The 13,908-nt window shown below is 32.2% G+C and overlaps 1 protein-coding gene across 1 annotated transcript in view; it reads left to right on the forward strand.

Annotated features, from left to right (window-relative positions):
• The first annotated feature begins 3,133 nt into the window (after nt 1–3,133).
• The window catches only part of LOC129225794 (interleukin enhancer-binding factor 2 homolog), a 45,491-nt gene continuing 34,716 nt past the window's right edge, over nt 3,134–13,908 (forward strand). Inside the window, exons 1-5 of the mRNA XM_054860303.1 lie at nt 3,134–3,226; nt 3,592–3,703; nt 3,810–3,866; nt 8,658–8,786; nt 9,416–9,518. Coding sequence (XP_054716278.1) covers nt 3,611–3,703; nt 3,810–3,866; nt 8,658–8,786; nt 9,416–9,518 — 382 coding nt within the window. The 5' untranslated portion in view covers nt 3,134–3,226; nt 3,592–3,610. The remainder of the gene's footprint in view (nt 3,227–3,591; nt 3,704–3,809; nt 3,867–8,657; nt 8,787–9,415; nt 9,519–13,908) is intronic.

A 13,908-nucleotide genomic window follows, 5' to 3' on the forward strand; every position in this document is an offset into this window, starting at 1 on the left:
ACTACACCAGTATGTAAACACTCTAGTTCTAAAAGCATTAAAGAAAGGATGATTTAAAGAACTAAATGGAAATAAGAAAGAACTTTTTGTCTGCATCCTGATTTTAAATAGTCAATTCATACTAATTTTGGGTCGACTAAAACGAATATGGTAGTGGATTTTTTTTATTACCTCTTGTTTTCAAGATACATAAAAGCCCATGCAGAAAGATGCACAGTAACTACACATTGATTTAAAAGTAATGTTGAAAAAGAAAAAAAAATGCTGTGCAATAAATGTTATTAAATAGGTCCTCCTGTTTCAATAAACAATGCTATTTTTTGGGTGGTGGTTGCTTTTGGCTTATTTCTGTAAACGCATCATTTTCGATTGTTTTTTGTACGTGAAAGAAGGACCATCACTTGTAATAGTTCAGCAGCATTTAATTAGCATTAATCCAGATTTAGTTTTTAAACAAAATATCCTTTAAGAAGTGAACAAAATCGAATTTCAGAGACAAATCATTCATCAATGGTCACAGAAATTCCGCAGGGATTATTTGACCAACTGTTTTTAACGAATAAATAACGAATAAATACCTTTGAGCTGAAAATTAAAATAATCAATTATTCAACTTATTGAAGCACAAAATATGCAAACTATTGCAGATACGTGTTTCGGTGTTACAAGGAACACCTTTTTCAATGCAAAGAAGTGTGGTTCTCGTCTTGTCTGCTGCTTAGAAATACTTATAATATAACCTTAAAGAATTCTCTCTCTCTCTCTCTCTCTCTCTCTCTCTCTCTCTGTGTGTGTGTGTGTTTTGTTTTTTACCCCCCTCCCCTTGCATTTTTTTCTCTCCAAAAACACTGATTTTTGTAATTGCGTGTATTTGAAGGGTCGTTAAAAATTCTCTCCTTGACCTTAGCTTCAATATATCTTGGAAATTTCCCTCTAAGGTATTGAAAAATTGTCTTTGTTCACAGCTTTAACGAAGTTCTTCAGTATTTCCAGCGGAATGAGCATGAGTGGAAGCAAAAATGGATGGATCTACCTAGAACTCCAAATTTGGCTGATCCCAGAATTTATATTTCTTGTAGTCCATTTCGGTTTTTTAGTAGTGAGATTTTCTATCCCAACCTAGGATCGAAGTTTAGAGGACAATATCAGTCCCATAGGGGGTGGTTTTTATCTGCCAGGAAAAAAAGAGCTTTAGTGAGAATTTACTATCCTAGTCCAAGGGCGACCATATAACCTAGTCCAAGGGGGGCAAGGGGGACTCAAGCCCCCCCCTCTTGGATCAGGAAAAAAAGAGGCGAATAAATCTTATTTTTAAGTTTCCTTTACAAATTAAGATAATAAGTGCTTTTTGCTCTACAAATCAATAACAGCAGTCGACAGACAGAAAGAGTGATGGAGGAGAAACGATAATGCACTGTTACTTGCTCCAACAGGTTTCGGTACAATAAGTTTTCGGTCACCCCTCAAATCCACCAACAAATACAACAATGAATTAAATACAAACTGATCAATAGTAAAAAATGTTTTAAAATAAATGGTGTACAGATTTCAATAATGGGGAACGAGAGAGTAACATATTACCCATTTTTACTATTCATAATTCAAACACTTGATGATAAATAAAATGAAGTACACTTTGCTTAGAAGTTTCAACGATTAATCTAGTTATTTTCAAGGACTCCAGAGCAATTAAAATTATTTAAGGCACTTCATTTACTTTTCCCAGTCTCTGATATTTTAGTACTTGATCGTATAGATTTACAGTATTGTTCTAACTTTGTAAGAAAAAGCCATTCTAAGTTTAAAAGAAAAAATAAGCTACAGATTTGTCAGTACAACTTGGCTGACAGGAAGGAAACAAAGAGGAGTTGAGAGGAAATCCTTCTAAATAGAGTGATGTTTTAAGCGGAGTTCCTCAGAGGGATCAGTTTTAGGGCCTCTTCTGTTTATTATTTTTTAAAATGACATTGATAAAAATATTTCTGGAAACATTGATTGTTTTGCTGATGATGTAAAATTTATGGGGATGGTAGAGAATGAGGAACAAGTAAAATAGCTTCAAGCAGAGTTTAGGGGCGGCAAATTTCGAAATTGAAATATTTTTTAAAGTACAAATGTCTGTTTCAGTGCAATAAGATACACTGCTTCAATGCTAAACAAAATAATTTAGAGGTGTACCAGTGCTTGGATATGCAAATCATATAATTTGGAATTTAATTTGAAACTCACTTTATTTTAAGCACTTTACCATTGTTTTTATTTCATTAATATATTATTATTAATTGTTATTTTTTTATTATTCCGTGTGGAGGGGGACACTGGTCCAGTATCGCCTAGGGCGGCAGTACTACTAGAGCCGGCCCTGATGGCAGTTAATGTAGGGAAATGTCAAGTGCTACACTTAGGTCATGGAAATAAGCGTACAAGTTATTATTTACAGGGTTCGGTCATTAGTCAGGCAGAAAACATTACTGATATGGGTATCTTAATAAATCATGATTTCAAGCTTAGTCAACAGTGCAAGTAGCTCTTGGGTTTATCAATAGATCTATTTCAAACAAATCGAAGAAAGCTCTTCTGCCGTTATATAGGAGTTTATTAAGACCTCATTCGGAGTGTGCTGTTCAGTTTTGGTTTCCTTATCTCAGGAAAGATATTTCGGCGTTGGAAAGGGTTCATAGAAGGGTTACGAGAGTAGTAGAGGACTTTCAGATTTAGACTGTGATAACAGACTAAATAGACTTAATATGTATAGCCTGGAGCAAAGGAGGGCCAGAAGGGACATGCTTCAGTTGTATAAATTTATAAAAATGAAAGATGTTAATGAGTTAAATTTTCTCACGGAAAGCAAGAAAAGGGGACATTGTTTTAAGCCATTCAAAACTCATGCTAATCTGGAAATTAGGAAAAATTACTTCTGTAGTAGGGTCGTGGGCACTTGGAACAGCTTACCGGCAGAGGTGGTAATGAGCGAGGGGGTGGATAGCTTTAAGAGGGCCGTTGATCTTCATTGGGGACTTATAAACTGACTGGGACCGGTCGTCCCATTTGTATTTATATAAAAAAGGAGAAGCCTTGGCCTATATCTTTCATTTTCTTAGCGCACTCTCACGCCAAATATAAAGCACTATAATAAAGCTAGCTTTCGTTACATTTTTCTTTCAGCTTGGCAACAGCTGAACGTATCTCTTTGATTATTTCGGAAGTTTTCATTCTACGACGCCGGGTAATATATTTTAGTATATTTTTTAAATTATTGTTGTCATCTTCAGTTTGTTAAGTTTGTTTTCTTGTCTGTTAATCGCTTTTAGTATCGAAAGTCCTTTTTCTTTAATAGCTATTATTGATATGAAGCCTATGCATGTTTGTAATTTTCAGTTTTGCCCTCACTGAATATTCCGTTCAGAAATCAAAATAAATGAAAAGCTTTCCACTAATTTACTGGTTTGGTAAACAATGAATCTTAAACAGCTTAACGCTTTCTTTATGCAGTTCGTGCATGTGAATGAAGCTAATTTGTTTAAAAAAGCCTTTAAATGTATTTTGCGCCATTTTTGTGACTTGAAATTTAAAAAAAAAATCTTTTTTTAGGCTTTCGTATTGCATCAAAATGAGGGCACGCGGTGGAAGATCATCCCGAGGTCGTTCTGGGCCATACAAACCAAAAGTTTTTATTCCAAGAGTTCCCTTTGATATCTATGTGGTAAGACATCGCTTTTATACTTTTTTACATTTTACTTTACTTTTATATGTTTGTGTGTGACTGATATTTAATGTCATAGTTAAATTGTATCGTATATTTTTTGTAGTGTGAATCATTCTTTCCCCGGGTAAAACTTGCTCCTGATGATACAACATTGACCCAAGTAAGTTATTCATTCATATAATGTTGTAAAAGCTTGTTTTGTGCTGATTAGACTTTGAAATAATGTTTAATGCAAGATATTTGCATTATTGTTATTTTCCTGAGTGTATTTTACATTTGAGATGATATTTAACAAAGTTTGTTATTGTAGCTTTATTAATGTGAGACAAAACCGTTTTTAACCAACTCAAAACTGAGGCGGTTATCAATTCAAATCATTAATAATTTTTTTTGTCCACTCAAAGTGTCTCACTTAGTGATCCGAGTTAGATGATTCTTTTTTTAATGGATAGTTGATGCGCTAACTTAGGTCGCATACCTTTGGTTGACCATATTTGTTCTTTAAAAAAGTGTTATGGGCAAGGCACATAAAATCTCATGTAATTTCTCTTCATGGCCTCACTAGATAGTGCTGACGCGAGTGCGGCCTAGGTACATTACCCTAATTAGGTGGCGTTGGTAGTGTGTTTCGCAGATGATTGGATGCTGGATTTAGTAGTAATTCAGTTCTGCATTAGTATAGTTCCACTGCCTTTTTTGAAAGAGCTTTAAAAGAATATAATGAACTCGTCAAAGTTGAACATCAAAAGTAGAATTGTTTTATATGTTGGTGCAAAACTGTGTACTGATAAGGCGATGAAACGTTTCGCAGTGTGTGCCCTTACCCCCCCCCCCTTTCACGGCATACCAGCATCTAGTTGAATTAATTCGATGCCTTACATCAATGACATTAATAGTAATCAGAATTTTGAATGAAGGCTTGCTTCCCTGAAATAAACATGAAGTTCATTCACTACCATTGTTCCAGTTGCTGTATCTAATGCCAATAATAAATAACAGGGCCAAAAGTAGAAGACATAAGATTTTCATCACAAATAATTTGTATTGCTGTGCAATTTAAATTAGTTGGTAAATCCATTAATAATTAAAATTTTAGATGCATTGATAATTTTTAAACTTATAGGGCATTTATGTGACATTTCATGATGGTAACATCATTTGACCCCCCCCCCCCCTTAGCGACTCAACTGCATTTAATCAGAGTGTAAACATTTTAATTTGAAAAGCTGTAACTATAGTTTGTTTTAATCCCTACACCATTTTTCTTAATGGTACATTTTTCCTTCAGCATTCCTCAAGTTGTTGTGCATTTTAATCAAAAAGGTGACTGCAACTGTTTCATAGCAAAAAATTCTAAGAAATTGTTAGTGGATTTATTTTCACAAAATATTTTTATGAAAGTACGGAATACGTTGCCAGTTCTATTAAATAACTCCCGATTATCCACCTAATATGGTGGCAAGCTGCTGGCCAGAGCCATCGTTTTCGCATCTGGAACACAATTTTAGAAGGTTTTTAAAAGTTGTAGAACTAACTTCCTTCTTTTTGAACTTTGAAAATATCCCATAATCTAACTGCCATGCGAATTGTTCCCACAAGTTAAAATTCCAACATTGATTCATGTGCTGTTTTCTGCCGCAATAATGTGATGTAATGTGAAAGTGTTGAGTAACTTTTAGCTGAATGCATATTGAAAACTATGTTAAAGTTTTACAGTTTAAAATGTTAATTGTGTTGAGTTGTTTCGACAATCTAATTTATACATGTGTTGAATTGCATCAGGCCATTGCATAGTGGAAAAGAAAATGTATAAAAAGGAGAGTCAACATATCAATCTCTCTTATCTCTTAGTTTCCGATACCGTGGCTGCAGTTCGACGGTTATTTAGGTGCTGAGATTGCACCTAAGGAGAGGGTGGCTCCTATATAATTTGTCCACAATGAGAATGGTTTATACCTTAAATCACTTCTTATCTAAGTATTTTATAACATTTATAAATTTTAAAAAGGCATTAAATATTTAGAGACTTTATCTTAGTTTTAAAAGTAAGCTGAATGGATTCATCTATTGTATGAAGTATATTATGTTTATAAATGTAAAATAATAAATATCTACAATTTTTTTAAAATTAAAAAAAAAACAGGGTGGCGACAGATCAGGGAGATCAGGGAAAAGTCAGGGAACTTTATTAATCAGGGAAAAGTCAGGGAAATATCAGGGAAATTTTAAAAAATTACAAAAAATCAGGGAAAATTGATTTTATGAAGAAAAAAAATTTTTTTTTGTTTTACAAAATTAAGTGCTCTAGTTCCCTACGCACTTTCTGCCAATTATCTGTTCAAAGAAAAAAAAAGTAAAATAAAAATGAGGTGCGATTATACACTGCCGCATATTTGTGCATCTTTTTTCCTCAACGTCTAAAGTATTGAATCTTACTTATTAACCACAGTATGAACTTCCTAAGATTGCTTCTGTGTGTGTTAGGTTGTTTATTTTACCTAGCTTGAAACTTCCCTTTACGCTTTCAATGCTACGTAAAATAAACAACCATACAGGCAAAGAGGAAGCCTTCATTAATGCCTTAGCTCCTTTGCCTTATTCCATTGTCTCGAAGTAATTAGCCTACTGTGATCACAATTTCAAGAAGGAATCTTTAGTTTTTGAATTAATACTATAAAAGCTAAAAAGTTATTACTTCTTTGCGTTTTTCATTTAATTGCTAAAATTGAACTTTCAATTAAAAAAAACTTTGTTTTTGCCGTTATACTATTTGTTGTCACCGCAGATTATAAAGGTTTTCTTTTCTTCAGACTTAAGTAATTCTTTAATTTTATAACCAAGTTGTATTCTTCTTTTATATATTTTAAAATTAACTAATTGCTTTTTTTTCTTTTTTTCTTGCATTTCAAAGTTGTTTATTACAAAAGCAATCTAAGATTTTTTTTCGTTACATAGTGAAATCATTTGAAATAGTTAACTTGTGTACTTAAGAAAATATCTTAATTTTTTATTGTTAAAATGTTGTATTCATTCATTAAAACCTATGTTCTTGATTAGAGAAAAGCTCCGTATGAATGGATGTCAAATGGTTTCATCTGTTTTGCATAAATATTTCAATTAGTTATATAACTACATTACTTCTATTCTTTCACTATTACTTGTTATTCTTGCAACAATTATTATACTGTTTGAAAACTTAGTTCAAAATAATTTCAATTACTTTTTAGTTCTATCATAAATACACATATGTTTTTAAGAGTAATTTTAATAGTTTAATTCTTATGCTAAGTGGTTTCTGGAAGTAAAGTTTTTTTTTTAATTATCTCTAATTTTTTCGTGTAGAAAAATTTAATATTCTGTTTTGTAGGGTTTTTTTTCCAAAAAAATTGACTTGATATGTTTTTTTTAACCATTTTATTAAAAATGTAGCATCTTTTTTAAATATATCTTTAGTTCAATAACTTTACACAACTTAAAACGTTTAAAATACTGCATTTTATACAAACATACAATGGATTTCAAGTAGATCAAAGAAAGAAAAAAATTATTAATGGTAACGTAAATCAGGAAATTTGGTGAACTTAATCAGGGAAAAGTCAGGGAACTTTTTTTCACAGTTCCTGTCGCCACCCTGAAAAAAAAAAATCCGATTTGAATAAAAAAAAATCTGACTGTTTTGATTTATTTTAAAAATCACAAACCTTGTTTTTAAGTGAAGTTGATTTTGCTGAAAATAAGCCTAACAGGGCGGGTGAAAGTTTGCGCTAGGTGACCTGGGTGTATCCATATTTCAACGGGAGGTGTCCCCCTAAGGACAAGATAGATTCTAGGGTCTAGCCAGACTGGATGTTAGTTCGGATAGGTTCTTCAATGGCTGGACAATCCCTGGTGAGAGAGAAGCACAATAGCTGTCCTTGTGTGGAACGGACCTTGTCAATTCATCTTGGATAAAAACAGTAAAAACTGACTTGATTTTTTGAAAAAAAAAACAGAAGAGAACCCCAAAACCCCTTTCCTCTAAAATTACTTTTAATAAAAGTCAAACTTGTGTTTTTTACTTCAATTTAGAATGAATTTCTGGGATCCCCAACCCTCTTTTCCTTGCTGCACAAGTACAAAACTGCTTTTAAGACTTACATTTAATAAAATTTTCGATGTTACTCTCCCTCGCCTCTGTTTTTCCGTTAACGTAATCGAAAACACTAAAATTGAGTTTTAAAGAATTAGCTTTTTGTATCCTAATCTTGAAATCTTAAATTATGCATAGAGAATTTTTTACTATTAATCTTAAGTTTTAAAAATCCCTGCACATTCTGTTTTAATTTTTAAATTCAAGCTTGGTACTATAAAAAATTATGGGCAGAGGCGTTAGTTTTATCAATGATTCGACACTGTTTGACAGGGTGATCATTAGGACAAACATACAATGTGAGTTGGTTAATCTCCCTCCCAAAATGATCAGCTAGATCCACCACTGTAGCAACCATTTAGTTCATTTTAAGTTCTATTTTATTATTTGCAACACAATGTCATTTAAAATCTGCATTATTTAAAAAGGAAAGTTGGCATTTATATAAATCTGTTTGCCTGAAAATCTACCTTATTTCGTTATATATTTGCAATAATGCGGAATTTCTTCATCTATTCAGCTATTCCATTTAATTTCTCTCTTAGTTGTTCTACAAGTAGTATGAAACTGAAAAAAGAAGTATGAAATTTTTTAAGCTAGTGAAATATGAATGCCTATAATCAGGATAAAACCCAGATATCCGGGCAACTAAAAAATTGCTTGGTAATTATTATTAAGTAAGAATCTTTCAGAAGCCACATCACTGAATTTCCCTATGAACATTGAGAAATGATTTGTCTGGTACCTAAAACTTTTCCCCTGCCGCCTAAAATTTTAGTCATTGTTGCTGTTTACATTTAATTTGTATTTAATGTGTTACAGGCTCTTCTGAAAAGGAACCAAGATTTAGCTTCAACAGCTCAAGAACAAACTTCTATTTTAAACCTGGTCACCAAAATCCAAACAGTTTTGGACAATATTGCTTTATCACCTGGAAATTTTGATGCCTGTGTAAGTGTTGTAACAGTAATTTCTTTCCATTTTGGTTTCAACTGATCCCAAAATTAGTATTTAATATTTTACTCTCATTCTCATACAAAGAGTTCTTTTGAAACTGATGGCAAAAATAAATTTAATGCAGTTTTAATGTTTTTTTTTTTTTTTTTTTTGTTTATTTTATTTAATTCTGATTCTCCTTTTTGAAAAGTATTTGTCTTGAAATATTCTGATAGCAAGTGAGTGATATTCACATAATGCTTTCTAATATTTTTGCATTCGTTCATGCACGAGACAATTTGCTGTAAGTTAATCTTAATTGAAATCTCTTTCACTTGCAAATTTTAGTTTTAATCCTTTTGCTGTCAATGTAATAAAAAATAAATACCTAATTTCATTTTTTTTTATGGATCAGTTTACCTGAAATTGTTTTAATGTAATAATTCAGCAGTTAAATGTTCCTGTGATTTTTTCATTTTATATTGTTTAAGAATATGTTGCGTGCTTGAAATGCATTGCAGCTGACAAAATTGCTTTCCAAAACCTTTTTCTTCGTTAAAAGTAAATTATCTTAACATGATTACTTAGGTAAAATGTAGTGTTAATTCCTCTCTCCCCTATTAATTCACTTTTATGTTATTTAGCAAATTGAGGAGGTGAGACAAGTTGGATCTTTTAAGAAGGGAACGATGATGATTGGCCATCCTATAGCTGATATAGTCACTATATTAAAAACTCTTCCAACAGGTAATGATTTTATAAATACATCATGTGCTTTTTATGATTTGATAACACACATGGAGGTCTTTAGCTATTCTCAGCATAGAAGCTTTATACCTCCAATAATCCAAAACGTTTTTCTAAATTTCATCCTCAGGACAATATAAATGAAAGATTTGTAGGTCTAGGTGGGAATCAAACGCACACCTCTAACTTTGCAGACGCAGCTTCTACCACAGCGCCACCAAGGCCCCTCATGTGCTTTGAAATTTATTTTTATTTCTTTCTCTACATCAAATGTTGGTTGGGTCGATGTCCAGCCTTGACATTTTTCCTTAGATAAATAAACAAAATCTGGGTGTATATTATTTTTAATCATTCTGAAAATGTAAAATTATGTATCTGAACATTAACGCATGTTAGTTGAAGGATTTTATTAATGGCATTAACAGGGACTCCTGTGCTATGCCAATTGAAATATCTGATACAAAAGTGTTTTCATGTTTTTCTCTGTACTAGTTCCACCAAAGATTTACTTTTGTTACCTGACAATCAGAAATGTTTCAAAACTCTTGCAATCTCTGAAGGTTGCTTTTACCTCGATCCCTGAGCAAAGAGCGTTGCGTGCTCAGTCGGAGGAGCTCCAAACTCCAAAGCAAATTCCGTTTAACTTACTCCTCCCGATGATTGGAGGATTGTGCGCTGAGTGACTCGCGGTTATATTCTTGTCCACTTATGCATAGCTGCCAAGTGCTCCGTTTTTCCCGGAGTTCCTCCGATTTTTATTGCGTACTCCGAAAATCCGATTTATTCCAAAAAACTCCGTTTTTTTGACTTTGCTTGTACACTTTTCGATTTCTAAGGAAAAAGAAGAAATTTCCCTATCCTGGAAGGTAGGAATTGCACAAACTCAACAAAAGAGGAGGCAATTTGATGCTCTGGAAGCATTAGTATCAGGATCAACACTGAGTGGAGCGTCGATCGATCGGAGAACATCGTTTTTTCATCGAGCATTTCAGCTATGTGCAAAACATAGCCGCCATGTTTGGTCATTCATAAGATGGAAGTAGGCGATGCCTAAGTGCTTTCGTTTTCAAAGACAAAACAAAATTGGGGTTTCTTTTAACTGCAAACTAGTGAAAATAAGCAAAATATGCTACAAAATGTTTTTTTTTGGTTATTTTAAATAATTTTATTGAGAAATGAAGACAATTATACTATTTAAAGTTTCATCTTAACCCAATTGCTTTGGACACGGGTGTGCTAAAAATTTTCAATTAAATTGTAGTTTCATGGGGACTTTTTATTTTAAAGATATTTTCATGCAACAAATTCAAAATTTTATATCTGAATTTTTGACTTAGTCGCCATATTTGGTCATTTGCGAGATTTAAGTACACAAGACTCTTAAAGTGGCCAAGTTTTCAAAATCGGAATAGATGTTTATTGCAATGCAAACTATTAAAAATAATGCAAAATGGGCTTCTTTTTTTTTTTTTTTTCCGGAAAATTCTTAATTTTTTTCTTGAAAAATGCAAAATTTTTTTTCTTCAGAATATTATTTTATCTTCATTGGTTTAGACGCTAATGTGCTAAAAACTGTCTATTTCATCTAAATTTTAGTTTTTTTAAGGATTATTAATTATTTATAATTACTTTTAATGCAACAAATTCAAAAATCTATCATCTTAAATTTTTCACATTGTTACCATGTTTGGTCATTTGCAAGATGGAAGTAGACAAGACTATTATAGCCTAAGTTTCCGAAAACAGAATTGGTTGTTTGTCTCAATGCAAACTATTGAAAATAACAAAAGGCAAAAAGTTAGTTTTTCTTTTTTTTTTTTTTAAATTATTTTTTTGAAAGGGAAATTTTATCTGTATTTGATCCTTTTTGCCTCGGAGGCTTTGTTATAAGCTGAAACTATTTCATCTAAAATGAAGGTTTCTGCTGACTTCTCTATTTATTTATTTATTTATTTATTTTTTTATATAAATCAGAAACCTATTTTAACTTGAATTTTCCATGTACAAAAAAGGTATTGAATAACTTTATTTTAGAATGTGCGAAGTCCTATTCATCTATTTTTTAAATGAAAGTTGTAATAACTGCCCCATCCCCCCCCCCCCAGTTTGTGTTTCAAAACTTAGCGACAGTGGTGGCCACTAAGTTTTTGGAGTCTAGTGGCCACTGGCCACTTGGAAGATTTCCGAGTCTTGACCTTTACTATGAAGTTGCTTTACTTCCAAGTATAAGAAGTAATTGTGTGTTTTTTTTTTATTATTATTTTTTTTTAAATCTTCAATATGTTCTTATGCAATGCATTTTCAATAGATGTCGGATATGTATAAAAGAATATTTTAAAGGGTTGCAGTTTTATTAAATCAAACAGTAATCATGTTTTTTTTTACTTTTCAATATGTACCTACGTATTGATGCTTTTTTAATGTAAAATAATTGTATTTTGAACTTGGTTGTAGTTTTGTTGAAAATCTAACATGAAAATTCAGAAACGCATTGTAATGGTGCTTAGATAGAAGCTTACGATACAGAAGGAAGGTTTAGCACAGGCCACGATTTGGTGCTCCTATTTTAACCCTCATTGCTCCTCTTTTTTCCCTTGAGTGCTCCTATTTTTTTTATCTTCAGGTTGGCAGCTATGCTTATGCGTACTTGCCAACTCTACTGTTTTTAGCAGGAGGCTCCAGTTTTTTGCTTCTATCTTCTAATTTCCCGTTTTTATAGATTTTCTCCCATTTTTGCAGTTTTTTCAGTCGATCATTGAAGGTTTCACTTTCTTCTCAATAGATAACACCCTTTTCTAGTCTACCAATGTCAGGGAATAAGAATTTTTCCAATTAATAACTCATTTAGTAAAAATTAATTTTTTGGAAGCTTTCCACATTGCATGTTCAACAAAGCACGTGCTTTGCCGAAAATTGTAGCAGATTTCAATCCTTTTGCATCTTAAAAATATTTCAATTATTTTAAAAGTTTGAAGTTATTTTAACATGTGCTACCCTATACCTACTTATTTTATATTTTATTTTCATAAAATATTTTTTTTTTGTCGGATTTTAGTAAATTTTTGCAGTTACTTTCTTTGGTAGAGACGGGAATGTACGTATCTTTAAGCAAATTCACTCCTTATTATTCAGTGTTTCCTTTGCACTATATTTTTCTTGCTGCTACCAATTTACTTACATCAGTGAAAAATCCGTATTTCACTTTAAAATAGGTATTCATGTTGTTTAAAGGCATACTTTAATAATTCTGTTGTGAAGATATGTTGCTGGTGAATCACTTATAGACATCTAGTGGAATCTTCTGTGTTTTTTCCTTCCAAGGTTGGCAAGTATGACTTATATCCTTCTGAGAAAAGGAAAGCGTAGCTCCCCCATTGCTGTTTAATGGTGGATGCCGTTGCAAGTTCTATTAAGACTCAAGTGCAATTGGGATTACCTAAACAGTTTTTTTTAGGCAAGTCAATAGTCATTGTTTGATTCTTCCACCATTCGTTTCCTGTGTTACTGGTTGTAAAGGAATATTTTGGGAAGCAACAAGAATTCAGATCTGATGGAGTTGCCATTGCAGAGATATGTAAATCCCTTGGTGATCAAGTTTTTTTTGGCTAAATTATTACTTATGAAAAATGTTTCTACAATTTTTACTAATTTTTTGGGTTAATAATTGTTTCTGGAGAGACTTCTGTTTCAAGGACACAGAAAGGAAAGCCTTAGTCTTGAATTTGACAAATCAGTGAATTGGTAAGAGGTTGATATTGGCACTGTTACAGTTGAAGCACTTAAAAACTTGCCAGCTGCTAAGAAATCTTTTATATTCGGATCCAGATCATTTTACATGGCAGCAATAAAATATTTTACCTTTTGAGAACAAACTGCTAAAAAACTTTAAATTTTTGCTACCAACCTATGAAGCTTGTAGATTACTGATGACATGTGTTTTGTTGTTACAAAGAACACCTTTTTTCTTCTATCAGCTCTGAATCAACTGATGAGAGTGATCTTGAGGAATAATTGTTATTCAACTCTTCCAACCTTCTCCTAATTGATGAATATTGGGCAAAGAGCTTTCGCATTCAAGGTGCAATGGGACATGTGAAATACAAGTTGTTGCCAAACTGATATGAAAGATCATTTTGCTGTTCCAAATCTGATGCAAACCTTTAATTTGCTGATACAAATGTTAACGAAAAAAATTTGAAGTGCTGTGGTCCCAGCATTAAACTAACACTTATTTACAAGATTAAATTTGCATATATATATTTATACATTTGAGTGTTTTTGTAAGGTTTTTTTTCATGAAGCGCCATCTCATTTTGTGTCTTTAGATAGAAAAAAAATCACATGCCTTAAAAATAAAATTTGAATAATGTTTAGAGGTTGCTACCATTGC

The sequence above is a fragment of the Uloborus diversus genome, chromosome 7, assembly GCF_026930045.1.
Source record: "Uloborus diversus isolate 005 chromosome 7, Udiv.v.3.1, whole genome shotgun sequence".
Taxonomy (NCBI): Eukaryota; Metazoa; Arthropoda; class Arachnida; order Araneae; family Uloboridae; genus Uloborus; species Uloborus diversus.